This window comes from Terrapene carolina, unplaced genomic scaffold, assembly GCF_002925995.2.
Source record: "Terrapene carolina triunguis isolate 2854851 unplaced genomic scaffold, T_m_triunguis-2.0 Scaffold714, whole genome shotgun sequence".
Lineage (NCBI taxonomy): Eukaryota > Metazoa > Chordata > Testudines > Emydidae > Terrapene > Terrapene triunguis.
The window spans coordinates 4,648,155-4,667,088 of record NW_020665065.1 but is presented as its reverse complement, the minus strand read 5'-3'; the positions used below and the strand labels follow the sequence as shown (position 1 = coordinate 4,667,088).

Genomic DNA, 18,934 nt, shown 5'->3' with positions numbered 1-18,934 from the left:
CTTGTGCATTTTTAAAGTGTAATGACATCCAATCTTTAAAAGCAGACTATAGCAAAATAAAAAAGCCCAGGATTAAAAATAGATAATTGTTTCCCTGTGTAAATGTTTTGCTGTTTACACTAAGCAACAAGCTTTTGCCACTAAAATATTCTAAATATTTACCCTTAATGGAAGAATAAGCATCCTCTTAAATATATTTCTGAAGGGAGGAAGAGACCCATGTAATTCTGAACTTGGCAATGCTAGAGAATCTCCTCTTTTAAAAGTTCTTTACATCTCATTGCGTTGAGATCATGTTAAACTTGCCCAGCAGAGCAAAACAAGAAGTGCAAAAACTGGTTCAGCTTTGCTTGAACTCAGCAGCCAGTAGGTATTTTAACAGACAGCTCACCTTGTAAAATATCAAGACAAATTACAATCTCTTACAACAAAGCAGTCATCGAGGTGCGAGCAGACAGTGTTACATGGACAGCACACAAGTTTAACTAGCTCTACCGTTGGGTTTGGGAGAAGTGCACTAGAAACTGAATCAGAATATTGAAAAATAATTAACTCAGTGAAAAGTCAGACAGGCTTACTGAATCTCGAAAGGATTCGTTAGGTGTAAGACATACTAAAATGAATATTCCTTGCTGAAAAATAAAGCTGCTTTTATTTTTTAAAGAGCTAGTCTTTGTAACCCTGATGTGGTATCTTAACAGTCAGGATGTCATTTGAAACAGTCATTTTTCTCCTGAAGCACACGGTCGCTTTCAATCCAGCCCGGTCAGACAACAGTGCGAGATGCCTGCGTACATTCCAGCCGAACCACAAAAGCCCGTCAGCTGTAGCTTCTTTAATTCTGACTACAGTAGCTGCACCATTAACCTTGGCTGTCACTGCACAGGAAAACATCAGGCACGTCACTGGCTAGAACTGTTCAGCAGGTAGCCACACGAGTTCAGTTTTTAGACTGTGCAGTCAAAGCATTATCAGCATCATTGTTTGTTTTGGCTACCACACTCTGCATTTCTCTACAGGGTGCATGGCTGTGCCCTTCTTACAGTGGAATGCTTCAGAGAAAGCTTCAAAGTTTTGCAAGGATCCCATCACCCTAGACAACACAAGGGAGTAAAAGAAAGGGGTTTATTTGTACTTTGGGGGACACAGTGCAGAAAAGAACGTAAGCATGTCCTTGAGAGAATCAGAGCTGGAGGTCTAATCAGGTCCTCATCGTGCTGGGCACGTACACTAAGAGATGGTCTCTACCCCAGATGGCTTATACAGTCTAAGGCTATGATTCTGCAGTCAGGTTCGTGCTGGCAGGCTTTTGATCCCGCACGGAGCCAGTGGGTCTGCGGGTGGGTGGATTGTTGCAGGATCTAGGTATAAGGCAAGATGCAGCATCCTCAGTGGCACAACTAGTGCTGAGGCCAAAGGGAGCCCAGCCACTGAAACAAACTCCATGAAGGAGAGGGATGGTCCTCAGATGCCTGCAAAGAGCAGCCAGCCACTGTCAAGCACGGCCACTGGGTACAGTCTAGACACAGGTCCTGCTCCAGCAATGAGGTTGACATGGGTAGACACTTGTGCCTGCGTGGATCCACAGTCAAGTGGCTCACAGCCGTACTGGGGCTCTATTCTGTAAGTGACTCTTCCTTACAGGATTCTTCTTCAAATATATACACGTGTGTACACATACACCCTCCCCCCCCCTTCCCTTGATGTTCAGTCATACAGACAAGAGTGAGTGAGTTAGTTTTAAACCCAGCTTGAAGACAATCCAGTGAAATGATGCAAGAGAATTATTCTTTCAGGTGGAGAATCAGACTTTAAAAACAATGCCTGGGGACTCATCGAAGAAGCAATAGCAGGAGTTTTGCAGGCTGGTTTATTGCTGCATTGCCTAATCCATGGCAGGTTCTGGGTGGGATGCAGATAAGGAGCGTACTGCTTCTCAGTGCGGCCAAGTTCCCTGGGCTCAATACGGGAGTGTTTCTTTTCAGGTGTGTCTAAGGTGGTGGAATTCTGGCAGAAATGTGCCTGGAGGGGGTTAATCCAGTTGGATTGTGTTAAAGCATTAGCAAGCAGTTGCTAGCTGCGTAAAACAGCTTAAGCATGCGCTCTCCTTCTGATACATTGCAGTGAGGGGGTGAAATAGGTTATACAGTATTAGCCCAAGTCCTTACGACTCACCTGTATTTCAAAGGGCTGTGAACATCTGTCTTTATAGACTGGCTGGCGTACTCAGGTCTGTAGGAACCACACCACACCTATACAAGGAAGAGGATTAAAAACTCATGGATCAAGAGCAGGGTAATTTAGCAGGCCAAGGTACTGGTGACCCCTTTCACATAGCAAGCCGCTGAGTGTGACCCCCCCCTTATACATTAAATACACTTTTTTATATATTTAACACCATTATAAATGCTGGAGGCAAAGCAGGGTTTGGGGTGAAGGCTGACAGCTCACGACCCCCCCCCATGTAATAACCTCACAACCCCCTGTGGGGTCCAGACCCCCCAGTTTGAGAACCCCTGATTTAGATGGAGTTGCAACTGCTGAAATCGTGCCCTCATTGACGTTAATAGGAGTTTTGCCATTGACTTTCACCCAAGATGTCAAGCCCTTGAGAGGCCCCAGAGATGTTAACACCATGGATTGTCCTCTAGAAACCTCCTGTCCTGGGGAGTCAGTTTTCTCCAAAGCCCCATCTTCCCTACACCATGTTCCCCCAGGTGTCGATCATGCTCTTTCTGTGAAGGTGTTGAAAAGATGCTAATAGTTAAGCCATCTTCAGCGTTGGGTCAGAGGACCCTTTGCTGACAAGCCCTGTCCGTAGGAGGGCGTTTCCTCAGGTGGGCGAGGCTCAAGAGCATTCGGACACATTCTTTGTCCCTAAGCTTCAGCACGTTATAATCCAGTTTATATTTTCATGCAACTCTCGGCAAAAGCCAATGGGTTCCTACCTGGGCAAAGTTCAGAAAGAAAAGTTGCTTGTGAGTCAGGTCGAGTCCTGGTAACTTTGGCTCCTTCCCTTCGTGTTCCAGCCATTTTAAATAGGCCTATAAATGATCACAAGTTCATTTAGCAAGAGGCCTCCCCATTCAGACACGATGGCTACTCTGAATGTCACTGTTCAGATAGGGTAAATCCAGCCTGAAAAGGCCTGGTCCCGCTCCCTTTTACCTTGGACACTTTAGTAATTGTTTTTATTAGAAAGCAGCAATTTGTATTTATTCTCATAAAGAGCCTTCCATCCTAACGGGCTTTGTAAACTTTAGATTTATATAGAAATACAGCGAGATCACTTTGCACATCAGCAGCCACCTCTGGGCCGAAACAGTTTCTGGAGTGTTGCTGCGCATTAACTGGTGAGGAAACAAGAAAAACCTGATGATTTCCAGTTCTGTTCATTCTGTCTGGGGCACCTGGCATTGGCCACTGTCAGAAGACAGGATACTAGACTAGATGGACCATTGGTCTGACCCAGTATGGCTGCTCTTATGTTCTTAAAAAATAACTCCAAATGGAACTGCAGGTGGGATTTTAGATCAGCCATATGTAATTACTTGGCTTTGAATTTGGGCAGCCCACTTGGGTTAACATCTCTAACCTTAAAAAGACTTATCTTTAATGATCATGAATTATCAGGAGCTCTGTTGCAAGTCTCCAGAAAGGTGGCACAGTACGGTGCAGCACTCTGCTGGACCAGAGATTCACCACACGTTCCACAGCAAACAAGAATGGCAACGTAGGACACATGCTACTGTTCTGAAAAGCCCTGACAACAATTCATCTGACAACGTAGATGTAGCTCAAAGCAATCAACGTAGACTGCATGCACGTAATTGTGGTTTGAAATACAAGCATAGTGGCAGAGTGCCCGGGACTTTTCCGTATGACCATGGAAGGAAAAGGAAAGCAGATAGTTAAATTTCCTCCTCACTTCTGTCTCTCTCTCTTCAGGTAACTGCTCATAAAATAGCAGATAATAACCCTGAACAAAGTTAAATCCATTACCTGTTACTGTTGCATGCTAATTGGCCAATTTTCTTTTTTTAGGTCCATTGACATAATGAAGACAATTTAATGTGTCTCATGCCAGTTAAATCTGAACATTTTATTACCATATCCTCTCACTCACATAGATATTCCCAGACAAAAGGCTTTAAAGGTAGCGTGAACGGTGAAAATACAAGTTTCATAGCAAAGAATCTCAGAAGATTGAACTGTAGGGGCCATTAACTACCACCAGGCCACTCTGTTTCCCATATTTCCAATGTGTTCTACAGCAAAGTTAATGTTCAATTTTAAAGGCTTCTCAGATATTCAGAATATTTATCTTTTTGAAAAATCAAGGAATTCAGAGGCAAGGTTACACAAACATCCTTAACTCTGACCCCATATCTCCACCCACTATCCCTTTAATAGGGATACAGGTAGATCATAGTTACCACAACTTTAGAACTGTTTCATGTCAGTAACTACATTCCACAATCCCACACTTTCTCCACGTGGAAGGAGCATTTAGACTGGTGACTACAGTACTCATATCTGCAGCCATTGTGTGTAGAAGCAGAGGGGGGGCACAGATACAGCAGGTCTCTTTTGTGTCTGGAGTGGCACATGTCCTGGCTGTTGCAGGACAGCGAGTGAGACGTACAGCGGGATATCTAGTGTGTATAAAGAAGGTGGACAGGCTAGGCTGAATTGCCCCACTCTCAGCGGGATGGGAATCCCCTGGAATGTCAAATGTACCTTCTCTTGCTCTGAAAATATCTTCCAGGATTGAGAACACTTCTCTTGGGAAGGGGCAGGCTGCTGTTGATATATAGAATATATTGAGTGCCATTTTCAATCTGCTCCAGAGGAGCATGCAAAATAAATAGCAACAAGATGGAGGAAACTTCTGTGTGTCACTGTCTTAAAGGGTATAAAACTTGCGAGGGAAGTAACAGAGGCAACTCAGGGGCTGGATTCTACTGTGACTTTGGGGGGCAGAGACTGTTTACAGATATGATCCGTATTTCTTTGATAGCAATGCAATATTTCTATCAATGCTTTGATGTCTCCCCTATCACACCTGACATGTGTTTCATTTAGTTTCAGGAGGAAAAGTGCAAGAAAAGTAAACTGGGGGGGGAGAAAGAAGGGGAAAAAAAAAGGTTGCTGTGCTTTAAAAATCATCATCAAATCATGTTGCTAAGTAATGAAAGCTCTGTTGCCATGTGACAGATACCATTTGACAAGCTGATTGAAGTTGAAGCAAGCATCTCAGTCCGATGGGCTGTGTCGAGAGGCAGGTTCTTTCACCCTCTTCGCTGTCTATTTATTCCCACACTGCTTGTTCCTCTGACCTGTTTGCACAGCACCTCGCCCAGTGGGGCCCCGGTCTGTGATTTGGGCCTAGGCACTACAGATAATGATAATGAGGATAGCTGTGGTCACTTTTGATCTTGTGATTGGATCCACATGGGCGTGCTTGCATAGATCCTATTCGGGGCGTTGGTCATTTGACCAGTGTTATGCAGTGGCATTCACTGAATTCCCTATGGCACAGGGCACTTTGCCTGGGTAGGGTATTAAACTTCACCTCTCAGTCCCAGGAGTGATGCCCGTAACTCCCAACACATCCTCATGAAAATAAGCACATTTGGCTCGGACCAATTTCTGGCTTTCCTGCAAAAACCAACTCGCAGTATTTTAAGAAGCTACCTTGTAAGCCTGTCGGACTCCTCCATTGTCTGCAATATTCTCTCCCAGCGTGCTTATTCCACTGACCTGTAACACAGCAATTGTTTGTTTACCGTGTGTAATGTCCGTCACTCCAAAAGCATTTCACAAGTTGAAATAGAAACACTATGCTCCCCGCTGATGTGCAGCCACCTCTGGGGTGGAAGCAACACTACATCATGATGGAGGAGAAAGACTGAAAGGGAATAATACCGAATGTTATGGAAGCAGCAGGGTAGAGTGTACAGGGTCTACCAGAATTGGAAGTGGTTTAGGAAAATAACAGCAAACGGGCTGTTGGGGGGGGGGGGTATATTCTCCATCAGCCAGGGCAGTTCATGGTGGGACAAACCCTTTTGTCTATAGGGGAAGGTGGGGTATGTCAAGTTGTGCCCCAAGAGCTTGACAGGGTCTTGCAGCAGAAGCAGCTATGAACCCAATTCATTAGGGTCCTGTTGCCTCCTTTACAACCCATGGCTCTGCTAGACTAGCCTAGTAGCCCAGGTTAGGAAACACCATCTCCACAATATTTCCAGGGCAGCCCTCACCCTTACAGAGCACAGCAATCCTCCGCTTACAATCTCCAGCCCTGAGATTTTTTTTTTCATTTTGGTATAAATGGGGCGTAGGCATCTGCTTTTAAAGCCATGCACCTGGCATGGGCTCAAAGGGGCGGGGCGGGGCAGGGGCAGGGGGAGGGGGAGGGGGGGGGAAGGGGAAATGTGCTGATTCAGCAGAACAGCAACTTTTTTTCTTCTGCTCTGTTTTTAGTTTTCTGCCTTTTCATGCGTTTGGGGGGTTAACAGTTGCTGTATTTAAAAGGGAAACCCTCCTTTTAAAGCAAAACTATGTATTTGACTTTGGTTTGTTTGCCTGCTCTGCAAAGCATTGTAGGGGATGGAGGGTTATAAAAAGGTCAGCCCAAAGGCAGCTGAGGCAGTGTAAGATGGGGGTGTGGTTAGGGAAGGTCTAGAGCTAGGATTTGACTTTGTTTGGAGGGACCTGGAACTTTTCTCTCTTAGTGGGTTCTGCTCATTCACTGTTTCTACATTCTATCACCAAAACTACCCTAGACCTGGATGCATTTAGAGATATCTTCTGAACAGATTTTGGGAAGATAAAAAAATATTTTACCTATTCCTCTGTTCTACCATTCTCTTTAAGTTGCCTCATCCTTTTTAAATCCCCCCTGATCAAATTATAAATGAAGAAACAAAACTAACGAACTCCTACAACTGGGGAAGTAGGAATCAAGCTTTTCTTGTTATCAAGAAGGAATTTGTGTCTTCTCTCTGTTTCCCTAATTCTCTGGGCTGGTTTAGATCTGGTAGCTTTGGAAGAAAATAAGAAATAAAGTTAAGACTGGGGTGGTTTTACCTCTAGAGACCTAGCTTCAAACCCTGGATTGTAGAGTTTGGATCAAGTGCTTGAGACTCTATTGCTATCAAACTAGTTGCTTTCCCATCTGCTAAATTAATTCATAAAGGCATCCTACCCAATCCCTATCCTGTGGAGTGTACTCACATTCTGCCCTCCAGCCAGCTCCCATGTGTAGTTTCCATACTGATAAACCATGCAGCGTGACTGGTCTTTGAAATGCATGGCTGAGAAATTGCTCCACCAATCAAACATATTTCCATCTTTGTCAAAATTTCTTCCTGTTCATGAAAGCAAAGAATGGAGGAGAGACTGTTTCAGGGTGCAATGATCTGTGTGTCCAGAGACCCTGACTGATTGCCAGCTTTAAATATTGGCACACAGTTCCTATAGATACATTTAGCAGTCTAACTAGAGCAACTTCTAAACACGTTTCCCTTCCCTAGTACCCTTGTCACCTGCCTGCCTCCCTTCTGTGTGTTTGTTACACCCACTTGTATCTTCTCTATTTTGAGCATCAGTTCTTAGGGCTAGAGACTGTCTCTTACTATGAGAATGCACAATACCCAGCACAATATGGCCGTGATCCTGATTACAGCTCTTATGCGTGTCTGTGATACAAATAATAATATTCCTAATTAGCCACTAAATCCTTGCAAGCCCGGTGCAAATACAGAAAGTGCTCTGCAATTGACAAATGAGGAACCTGAGGGTCAAAGTGACTTTGCCAAAGCCACAGAGGGAGCAAACCAAGATCAAGATTCTGGTGTCTCTGTTCCTAATCCTGTTGCTCAGAGCACACCTCTTGCTCAATATGGACCTGTATCCAGACAGCTACAGCAAGTGTTTTATGTTTAAATTATATAGGGCCCATAGAGGTAAAAGCCACATTCAATAAAGCCTATGTGTAAAGAATTATTGTTTTTTTTTTTTTAAAGAAGTATCAGAATTGAGTCTTAAGGTCCAAAACCATTTTAGGCCCCTGTCAATGATAATGACAAAATCAATTATTTTTTTAACAAATGGGTTTAAAAATAAAGAGGCCTCAGGGGTCAGGACTCTGTGTGTCATGGTGCTGCCACCAGAATGCGTTTCACAGATTTCATTTTACTTTGAAAGGCAGCACACAGGCTAGTACTGACAGCGTTTCTGATACTTTACTGCTGTAAAAGTAACAGGTTTTCTGGCGTATTGCCATTAATTTAATTCATTTCTTTAAATTCATTACCCTCATTTTGCCTGATCGGTTCCAGGATCATTCACCCCAAATCACGCATCTGTAGCATTGTTATTACTGCGTGTGAGTGTGTGTTTCAATCACAGCAGTCAGAGCGGATAGACTATTACCACCCACATCTAGTTTTCTACTGTGTGATCGATGCAATTATAAAAGAAATATTTTGCTTGGATAATTTTTTTGTCTCTTCTCACCATTGTCATCAAAACCATGAGTAATTTCATGTCCAATTACCATCCCGATCCCTCCAAAGTTTAGTGCCTGTGGCTGTTGTTTGCTAAAGAAGGGAGGCTGTAGGATTCCAGCAGGAAACACTGCAAAATGAGAGAGAGAGAGAGAGAGAGAGGTTCAGAGAATTTCATCTGTGTGTGCTCTGTAGATGGGTCAGCCTTTGGCAGCAGATCAAGCAGAAAATGTTTCCTCTGTTTATGACACTTGCTTTATGCATCTTATAACACATTGAGGATGATCATGTGAACTGAGCTCTGCCTCTCTGACTGTGCAAGGAGTCGTTCTTAAATGATAAACGTAGTAAATCTGTAACTATAAAATCTCCCATTTGAGAACCCACCATAATTTCCCTTCCAGCTCCGCTTGTTTAGTCTTATATAGCTTGTACATTAAAGTGCAGTTATAATTAGAAAAGAGACTTAGAATTACACAGTAGAATCTCCTTATCTATTCCCTTTTAGGGAATCAAGCAAAGAACTGTTTAGGTTACAAGCTGAACGATAATTCCCCCCCACCCCCTAAAGCTGACAAGCTCAGTCCGAGCCTCAGATCTGAAGATCAACCTGGCTTTGTCTGCTCCTAATGTCATCACGAGAGAGTCAACAGTCCAAACTAGAACAGGTCACAAAATGAAACCGATTTTCACACACACACTTCAAAACTGATTTCATTTTGAAATGTTCAGAACGGCTCCATTTGCAGTGGTCGTCGGTTTTGGCAGTTGTTTTTTGGAAAATTTAACAAAAGCAGGTTTTGGGTGAACCAAACAAAAAATTGCAATAACATCTTTGAGAAAATGTAGAGAAAATATTGAAAAAGTCAGATTTTTTTCATGAAATACAAAAAAATGTCTACAATTCCAACAAGTGTTTGCAAAAAAAAAAAAAAAAAAATTATTAAAAAAAAGGCTATTTAATATAGATGGCAATACTTCATTAAAAAAAAAAATGGTTTTAATCAGAACAGAACTGAAAATCCTTCAAATGATGCAGGTGGCAGAATGGACCCTCACCCTGACTCCTTCACCCACAGTTGTATTAAATTTTATGGGGCTGGCACAGAGGTAGTTAAAATTTTGTATTTGTCATTAAAGGCAGCAGCTCTGACTCAAAGACACACCAAGCACCCTGGGTTACGATTACATGTGAATACTGGCTCACCTGTACATTTTTTCCTCTTTGCTGTCCCAATGAACTATGTTCACTTTGTATCACGGAGCCATTTTATGGAGAAGCTAATGGATATTTTATTGCTTTATTTTTGTTAAGAGAAAGGTTAACCACCATATGCGGCCTACAAATAACACTGAGGCTTAATGTTTAAAGCATACTCCATAGGAATTACTACTGTGTATCAACTGTACTTTGGATGACAGCCTTGGAAAAAATCGCTCTAGCCTCCTCCACACTACACACAAAAGCCTAATATAGCGGCAGTGGGGTTTATTCTTCCTTGCAAGCGTTGAACAGGAGACACGTGACCTTCAAGAAGGAATGAAGGCTGCAAATGGATCATTCTAGAATGGGTCGTTCTAATAAGATGCCTTCTAATAAGTGAAAAATGTGAAAAAAACACATGGCAAAAATTTGTGTCGGGAGATGCAAAGCCCTTTGTAAAGGAGGATCATTGTGTACCCAGACCAGTCACTAGGAGAAGAAAGGCAACCAGTTTCCACTAAGACAGGAGCAGAAATGTTAACACTGTGAAAAATCAAACCAGAACTCAGTAGGTACATTTGCTCTGGACCCTAGATACAATGAGCCTTGGTTTTATTGGCCAGGGAGAGTGTGGAGGGGGGGAAGCAAGAATATTTGTAGGAGGAGTTGGTACTTCTTAGCATCCCATATGGGCCCAATCCAATAAAGGATGTTTTAGTCACAGCTTTTACAGATCTGGAAGCTCTCACGAGTTTGACGTCCATTAGCTGAGGCAAGTTTCTTCAGTCTTGTGTGTCTCTCATAAAAATAATTTCAGTGCCATCTGCACAAACAGCAAAGCCGGGAGCAGCGCTTAAGTTTCCCAGGCATGCGGAGACATTAAACAGCCTGAAATACATGGTAAGTGCTCACTACTCCCTGAAGTTGGCACTCACTTGGTGGCTGTTCCTTGCTAGGTTGTCAAACACAAGGCTATTTCAACGAAGGAATGTAAACAACTTTGCCAAGTTTAAGTGAGTTGAATATTCATCACAAAAACAAAGGCTGGAGCAGAACAGCTCATCCACCTCGCACCAGGAGTGCTACAAATGTTCAATCTGGGCTGCATATGGGCAACCACATGGCACCGCTAACATGCATTGCTTCACATACACAAATTATTCTTAAATTCCACTGCTCAGTCAAAATGGTTTGAAACCTACCTATCTGATTTCGGTTGGGGGAATAGAACGCGTTGACCACTGCAGCACCAATGATCCATCTAGAAAGAATAGTACGTAAAGATATAGTCATTTTTATAAGCATTCTCTTTATTGAGTTAATCTCCTCCTAGTTGCATATGAAATGGGAGGGGTGGAGGAGAAGAAAGCAACTGGGAATGGTTCAGCAAGGACACTCAGACTGGAAAATGGTAACGCTCTTTTGTTTATATGACACCGTTCAGCCTAAAGGATCCCAGATCAAAGCCAGGTGTCATTTTGCTCGCTATTGCTAAGCAGCCACCTCTGGGGTGGAATGTGGTAGCTGTTTAACAGTTCATAATACTGCAATTTAACAGTTTGAGACAGGAAATGAAGACTACAACATCTAAATAAAAATGCAGAGGGGAAGTTTAGGGCAGCAGAATGGATTTACCCACACTGAGAACTGGGACAAAGTTTGTCTATTGAAAATGTTTAATTAGAACAGTCAGAGAGTAAATCATTACAAATTTAGAACCAGACGTACTACCATCTATATTGTGAAACCGATTTTTCATAAATAGTGAGTACTCATTTTGATAAGTAATTCCTGTTTGAAGTATATGATTTTGGAATAGCAACCAGTCCCTCCTCAGTCTATAATGAATGGCTACATCACTATATGGTTTCACAGCATCTCCCAGACAGACCTCACTGCGTCATGAAATGAACAGGTGAATAGCCAAGAGACTTGTAATAAACCTTCGCTTTTACTCTACAGAGGGACATTTCCAGGATGTGAACATAGGCATTCCGTCTGACTGTGATAAGTAGTTGATAGGATGCTGAATAAGATATTAGTTATAAAATCTTCTTCAATTTGGGTCTTTAAACAATGGACTGTTAACGATCTAAAGTGATAAGTGGTTTTATGGCTTATTGGGAAAATCTTCCAAGCCTTCAAGGGGACTTTGCTGGAAGTCTACAAATCATACACGAAAAATGAAAGCCATAACTCCACACACTACCAAATTACCACACAAAGAAGGCCTGAACCAAAGCTCATTAAGTCAGTGAAAAAAAGCTCCCAATGGGCTTTCGATCAAATGAATGACTTTTCCATTACTTAATACATCCCAATTCCCAAAATACCAACCTGTGAGTGATAGATACTGTAACCTACACAGGCTTTAGTAGGTATATTCTGCATATTAGATGAAAATAAAATGGCTGCAGTGCAAGGCACTGACATCAGGGCACTTATTCCACATCTTAATCTGAACCGAATGGCTTTTGGCTGCAAAGTCCTTAATATCATTGTTTATGAAAAAATCATAATTTTAGGCTTGAGCCTGCTTCCTTGGAAGTTCACGGCCAAATTCCCGCTGGCTTCAATAGAAGCAAGATCCCAGACCAACCCTTTAACAGCATATTTTGTGTTATATAAACAGAGGTGTTAATCAAATGCATTTTGGAGTTTGCTTCTGCCTTTCTTTTGTCTTGGGAACATCCTCCTGCTGCATGGAGGCCTACTAGCATGTAAACAACCAATCAGTTGTTGGCTTTCTTGCTGTTGCCCGTAACCAGCAAAACCACTCATGCTGAAGGCTAATGTTACAGGACGATGCTCCTTACTCAACAGCAGCTTGCCTTGCCACGTGTAATGGATTTGGAGCTGCCTGTAATAGTTTATGGATGCTGTATGTTCTCTGTGTGTCTAATTGTTGTGAGGGGGGTTTACTCTATGCCCGTATTAATTCAATAGCAGGATGGTCAGGAAATGCACACCCAAAGCAGGGACGAGGAGGAACCAGATAGACCTTTCCCAGCAAACGCTGAGAAACAATGCTGGGGCCATTCACTTGGACGCTCTAGCTCTGTCCCACGTGGCCCTCACCGGACTGGTTTTGGGCAAGCATGGGAGCTGACAGAACAAAGACTGTGGGCTGGATTCCTAGACAGGCCCTCAAGGACAGGGAGGGAGAGATAAGGTGAACCGAGACAGACTCCAGAGGCTGGGGGACCAAGGGAGAAGTTAGACCTACCGGGGTCCCCAAGAAGAGGATGGTTAAATTCTAGCTATACGTGTGTGGGCCTTTTATTGGTTTAAAATCCTTTTCTCTTATGTTATGCTTTGTTCTTGTTGTCAAATGAACAATGCGCCTGTTTTAAGAAGGTTGTTTTGGGTCCCTGTATGCATTGCTGGTTCTAAGCTCCCAAAGCGAAGAATTGCAGGTACATGAAACCAGTGTTCTTGCAGGGCCTTGCAGCACAGTCAATACACTGGAAGGCTTGAGCTCGGGACCCAGCCCAAGAAGGGGAGAATCGTCAGACTCCACCTCAGAGCGGTAAAGGCCTGAGGCCTGACACTTGAGGGGGTGGACTCCGAGAGGCCAGAGAAGGGGTTAGAGGTGCAGCTAGCCCTGTCGCCATGACACTGATATCGTAAAAATTACATTTTCAGACTATTAAATTCACATTTCTAATAGTCGGGGTGAAAATACTGATATTTAATTGCTTCATCCCCCATAGCAATAAATTAGCTTAATTAAAGCTGGGCCTGAGCTTAAAAGTTCAGTTCTGGATCCAGATCCAAACAGCTCCAAAGCCCAGATGTGTTGGGAACTGGAGTTTGAAAGGCTATTTTAAGCCACAGTTTTTACCTCCTTTCAGTTATTCGCTTTCCAAGGTACACACTGGCCCATCCTCATTGCTCCCCTGCCAGGAAGATCAGTCCCAGTGTTTGTGATAAGTCGCTCCATCGTCATATAATAGTGTGTAAAGTGGTTCTGTGAAGGATTTTAAACTGAGATTCCAAAATGTCTGAATGATCCCATGTAGCCACTGTTACGTACATTACCACTAGAGGCAGACAAAGAGCTATTTGCTCAATTCCCTCAGATGCCCCATTCTTAGACAGCCACAAACAAAAGTATTCTTAATGATCTGATATGAGTGGAGAAGGGCAATGCCACCACTGTAGCGCCAGGGTGGTCCCTAACCATTATTCCAGGATTTAGGGTGCTTATATAGCCATGCAGTCTGGACACTCACATATCTTGGTCAACTCTCTCTCGAAGTTTTTTCAAGCTCTTCTGGGCTCCAGCCCTCAGGTTTTCCAGGCTGTTTTCAAAATACTTGTGTTCACTGAAGTTTAACTGAAGAAATACAAATCCCAGCATATTAGCAAATTTCTTTTAATGGAGAATTTCCTTTAACCACCACCTACGGGATGTTGCTATGAAATATTTGTCCTGTAGTTATGCATCGTATAGAAACAGATGGCCAGCTCTTTCTTAAATAGTGAGTTGTTTGGGGGCAAGGACTAGGTCTTTGCATGTGTTACACAGAATCTAGCACAATGGGGCCTTGGTCCTGATTGGGCATCCGGGGGTGACAGTAACACAGGTATTTAATATTGTAAATAGCAATGCAATATGTTTACACTTTTGTATTAACCCTGTTCAGGTACATGCCGCATACTTACATTTGCATATTCCTGATCCAGTTTTTCATTCTGATCTTCCAAAATATAGTCTGGGTAGCCAATTTGTTCTTTAATTGCCATTGCCTACAAGAAAAGAAAGCCCACAATGGTCTCACAATAGTAAAAAAAAAAAAAAATCTGGATCACTGCAGACAATGGATCAAATTCATTGCTGGTGTTGGTCCACTAGTTTCAGTGGAGTTAAACCCGGGGTGAATTCAGCCTAGTCAATATTCATATGATGAGCCAACAAAGAGTGTATTTGATGTAAGTATTGAGAATGTGTGCAAGGGTTGTTCAGGGGTGATGGGCTTGGGTAGAAGCATTTGGTGCACTTATATAGGGCTTCCTGAATTCAGAGGAAAGTGACTTCAGTGGGAACTGGAGTGGGATTCAATGATCCTTTTAATGTTGAATCTCCATGGGACACATTCTGTCCTCATTTGTGGCCTGGATCCAAGTTCCCCTGAAGGGCCCTAAAAGCTTGATTCAACGTCTAGGGATGATTCCCATTGACTTCAACAGCAATTGGCTCCAGATCCAATTCATGCAACGCCACTGAAGTCAATAGTCCGACAAGATATGAAATGAACACAGGGTTCCTTCTGCTTCCTCATGCCATATGAACATATGGCTGCATTATTTAAACATGTCAGCTTCTGCTACCTCTGACTCCCTCAGAGAGAGCACCGGACATGGGGCTCTCTGCAGTGAAAACCCTCAAACGCCCCATTGCTGAAGAAGCACAGCCTTTTGCAATGCGGTATAGAGTGACCCAAATACTTTTTGAAAAGAGGCAACATTACTGAGAAGTAAGAATTTTTTAATAGGCAAAAGTTTCCATTTGGGAACCATCTGAATACCTTCATATTGTGGAATAATGCATGATGGACTGGCTAGCATCAAAAAGGATGCTCTTCATTTGATTCATACACAAGAAGAATTTAAGGAAACTTGGCCTAATCTTTTGGAAGTTTATTACTAATATATTTCTTTTTAATTAGTTTGACCAATTTGGCTCTTTTAGGTAACTTGTAGTTTGTTTGGGTTTCTTTGGCTTACCACTTTTATGTGATACATTACATTAGATTCTATTATAGTTTGTTTGGAAATAAAAAATGTTTGAAAGCTAAATAAATACAGGATCAAAGGCAATATCCTGGAGAAAATTATGGATAACTGTGAAAGTGGATTTTTATTTCTCTCTCTCTCCTTTTTTAAGGGAGGGAAAATAAGTCTTGCAAAATTTGACACGATCTTCTGATATTCCCGCACAGCACAGTGTGGTCTCTTGTTATTTCTGACCTTCTCACGAGCTTTCTCTTTTGATGTTTCATCCATCCACTGTAATTCATCGAGCGTCTCAATGAACACTTCCCGGATTTTGTCTATTAAGTCTCGGACCTAAAATAGAGACAAGTAAGAAATTCACCATTGACACACTATTTTTTCTTCTCAACCACTTCTAGAGAGATAGCAGGCTCCTAATGAAGAATAATCTCCTCAAATGCTTTGTGATAGCACATGGCGCTCCACATTTAAATATACATCATAAATGAGTTCCCTGTGTCTGCTACCTGCTGGCTGATTGGCACAGTTCCCAAGACTCGGTTATGTGTGTCTCCTGACTTGACTGAACTGTGGGAGACATGAACTGGAGGAGCTGAAAGGCAGGCAAGAGATAGGTATCGTGCTCAGCAGCTAACCATGCTGGGATACCATTGGGAGGCAAAGCATGTGGAAGATCACAAATCACATAGCTTGACCCATCTGAGCTGTCTGGCCTAGTGGATAATGCACTCGACTGGAACACTGGCACTCTGGGGTCTGTTCTCAGCTTTACCACTGGCCTGCTGGGTGGCAGTCTTCAGTATTTCCCAACAAAACAAAGAGAGGATCTGGGGCCTGCTGGTATTCTGTCAGAAAGTGGCTGACTATCTGCAGAAGGGGAAATCCCTCTCAGAAGAGAGAGCCCATAATCCTCTGCTTTAGGAACAGGGCTGGCTCCAGGCACCAGCTTACCAAGCAGGTTCTTGGGGCGGCCACTTCGGCGAGGGGCGGCACGTCCAGCTGTTCGGTGGCAATTCGGCGGACGGTCCCTCACTCCTGCTCGGAGCGAAGGACCTTCCGCTGAATTGCCGCCGCAGATCGCGATCGCGCCTTTTTTTTGTTTTGTTTTGTTTGGCTGCTTGGGGCGGCCAAAACCCTGGAGCCGGCCCTGCTTAGGAACAATGAAACTCCCACCCTGTCTGTCTCCCCCCGAGTTACGTTAAAGCTCTGCACTATGTACATATTTAACAGATATTAAGCCACAGGTTTGGGGTGGGAGTTGAGGCGGGGGATGAGGGGATCCACGGGAATTGTGGGCTTATGAGAGCATGAAAGGTAAACTACATACCATCCTCTTGCTCTCACCAGCAAATGTCTCCCTGACATACAGAGCTCCCACCGCATTCTCCATGTTGTTGTTGACGTAACTCACGCATTCCCGCCAACGGGCCTCTTCCAGTGTTGTCCCATAAAGTGCCTGGAAGAGAAATGCAGGGGGATCAATTCTGCCTATGTACCTTCCCCTCAGCCCCACCCCAAGTTGTTAAAGGGCAAGAGGGCTAATCAAAGAGAGAGGCCCTCATCCATTCAGCTTCTGTCCCTTCACACTTTAGCTTTATTTCTTCGGAAGCTCTGGTCTTCCTTCCATTGATCCGCTGTGCACAGGATATTATTAGGAGGTGGTATGGGTACTGTTCAATTTCTGTCCCACCACGCTGTCATTTCATGGCTTATCTGTCTCTCCATCTATCTGTCTGCCTAAGGCATTTCTGTAGTGCCCCTCACCTTGGTAGCTAAGCATGATACCCACCGCTGTTCCTACATGCGTTGGCTTTACCAGCCATTCTCAACCAGGGGTCCGGGACCACGAGCAGGTTTTAGGGGCTCGGCCAAAAGGGTTGGCATTAAACTTGCTGGGGCCCAGGGCAGAAAAGCCAAAGCCCCGCCATGTGGGGCTGAAGCCTGGAGCTGAAGCTAAAACCTACGCAACTTAGCTTCATGGGGCCCCTTGTAGCATGGTGTGTCCCACGCACTCGCCCTGCTTGCTACCCTCTAACCCCAGACCTGGCTTTCATATGCAGAAACGCTAGTTGTTGTGGCACAGGTGGGTGGTGGAGTTTTTATACATGTTGGGGGGGGGGCTCAGAAAGAAAAAGGTTGAGAACCCCATGGCTTCACAATCTATAGGAGGTGAAGGCATCTGTTGGAAGAGTTGTCACTAGTGATGGGCTAATGTCAAATGGTTTGGAGGATATGTATCCAAGAAAGGTCTACCTGGAAGCCCTGAGCCTGTGGAGTTCGGATTGACCCAGAATTTCTCATGGTAAACAGGCTTATTTCAGTTCCCATCTTGAGTCTAATACTAAAGTTGGTGTTTAGTTTATTTGATCTGGTTCTCTTATTCCTAGTGACTTGATGGGATTTGTATGTTGGCCCATCCCCACATATAGGTCCAAGGAGATGCAGAACCCATATCCTTGTGGGGCTGAAAGAAGCTGAAACATCTTAATTGTTCATTCAGCTTTGCTTTGCACGTTTCATGTCTGGGCATCCAGCAGCAATCTTAACTCAAAAAAGAACAGACTTAGATGACAACACTAGGGATGGGCCTGCCCTTGAACTCCAGATGTTAACATCTCCAGACTCTGGCGGTGTTTGGAGCTGAATTTAAACTTCACACATTGAGCCAACCTTTCACTCAAAGCAGAGGTTAGAATGTTGATTTGGTTAAAGTCCATTGTGCAGATATGGACTGGCTGCCCTTTGTCTAGGATCATGATGTTCTGATGCTGATGGGTTCAAGGCCACTAATGCAGAATGATGTCACAGCTGAATGGACTCTTTGGCAGGGGAGGGGGCTACCTTTCGGTAGTTGGCCCGGGCATCCTTGAAACGCCGACTCAAGCTGCTGACCCTGTCAATCACCAGTCGCCAGACTAGGTAGTTCTGGATGGTGCTGTGGGTAGAAAGAAAAGTGGAGTTTAATGTCATGCAATGGGCCACTCTATTGTAGATAGTCAAAGGGCAAACTTTAGTCTGAATGCAGAGGACAGGGCTAGCAATGGCTGCCAAGTTTCTTGCAACACCTATGGGGACCAGGGGGGCTGCTTTTATTTAGCACAGCTCATTAACTGCAGAAGCATCCAGAGTGCACAACATGCATAGAGGAGCCAGACCATCAGTATCGCTTCACACACCCCCATTCCCCGGTGCTCTTTGGGGACTAAGTTTCTAATTTCCACCTATTTCTCCTTTTAGAATGTAACGTGAGCTAAAGCACACCCTCTTGTTTCTTTTCTAGGACACTAGTCAATAAGAGGCTGAGAGACCCTCCCACACTTCAATGACTTGCCTTCCACCACCCCTGTAAGGTTGTTATCCCTAATGTATAGCACAGAGTCCCCAGAAATGTGATATAATTTCACCAGGGAGTCTGTGGCGTAGCCAGGAAGAAAACCCTCCTTGTTCCCACTTTGGCCCATTTGAGCGCCAGATGGCG

General features: G+C 43.7%; 1 protein-coding gene across 2 annotated transcripts in view; it reads right to left on the bottom strand.

Moving 5' to 3' along the window:
* Positions 1 to 993: 993 nt before the first annotated feature.
* MMEL1 (membrane metalloendopeptidase like 1) overlaps positions 994 to 18,934 on the bottom strand; it is a 47,927-nt gene continuing 29,986 nt past the window's right edge. For both annotated transcript variants that reach the window (XM_024207888.2, XM_024207889.2), the window contains 12 exons: positions 18,298 to 18,391; positions 16,784 to 16,912; positions 15,691 to 15,789; positions 14,386 to 14,469; positions 13,953 to 14,056; positions 10,920 to 10,978; positions 8,524 to 8,643; positions 7,240 to 7,373; positions 5,698 to 5,763; positions 2,949 to 3,044; positions 2,176 to 2,252; positions 994 to 1,093 (listed from right to left, as the gene is read on the bottom strand). In XM_024207888.2, coding sequence (XP_024063656.2) covers positions 994 to 1,093; positions 2,176 to 2,252; positions 2,949 to 3,044; positions 5,698 to 5,763; positions 7,240 to 7,373; positions 8,524 to 8,643; positions 10,920 to 10,978; positions 13,953 to 14,056; positions 14,386 to 14,469; positions 15,691 to 15,789; positions 16,784 to 16,912; positions 18,298 to 18,391 — 1,162 coding nt within the window. The remainder of the gene's footprint in view (positions 1,094 to 2,175; positions 2,253 to 2,948; positions 3,045 to 5,697; positions 5,764 to 7,239; positions 7,374 to 8,523; positions 8,644 to 10,919; positions 10,979 to 13,952; positions 14,057 to 14,385; positions 14,470 to 15,690; positions 15,790 to 16,783; positions 16,913 to 18,297; positions 18,392 to 18,934) is intronic.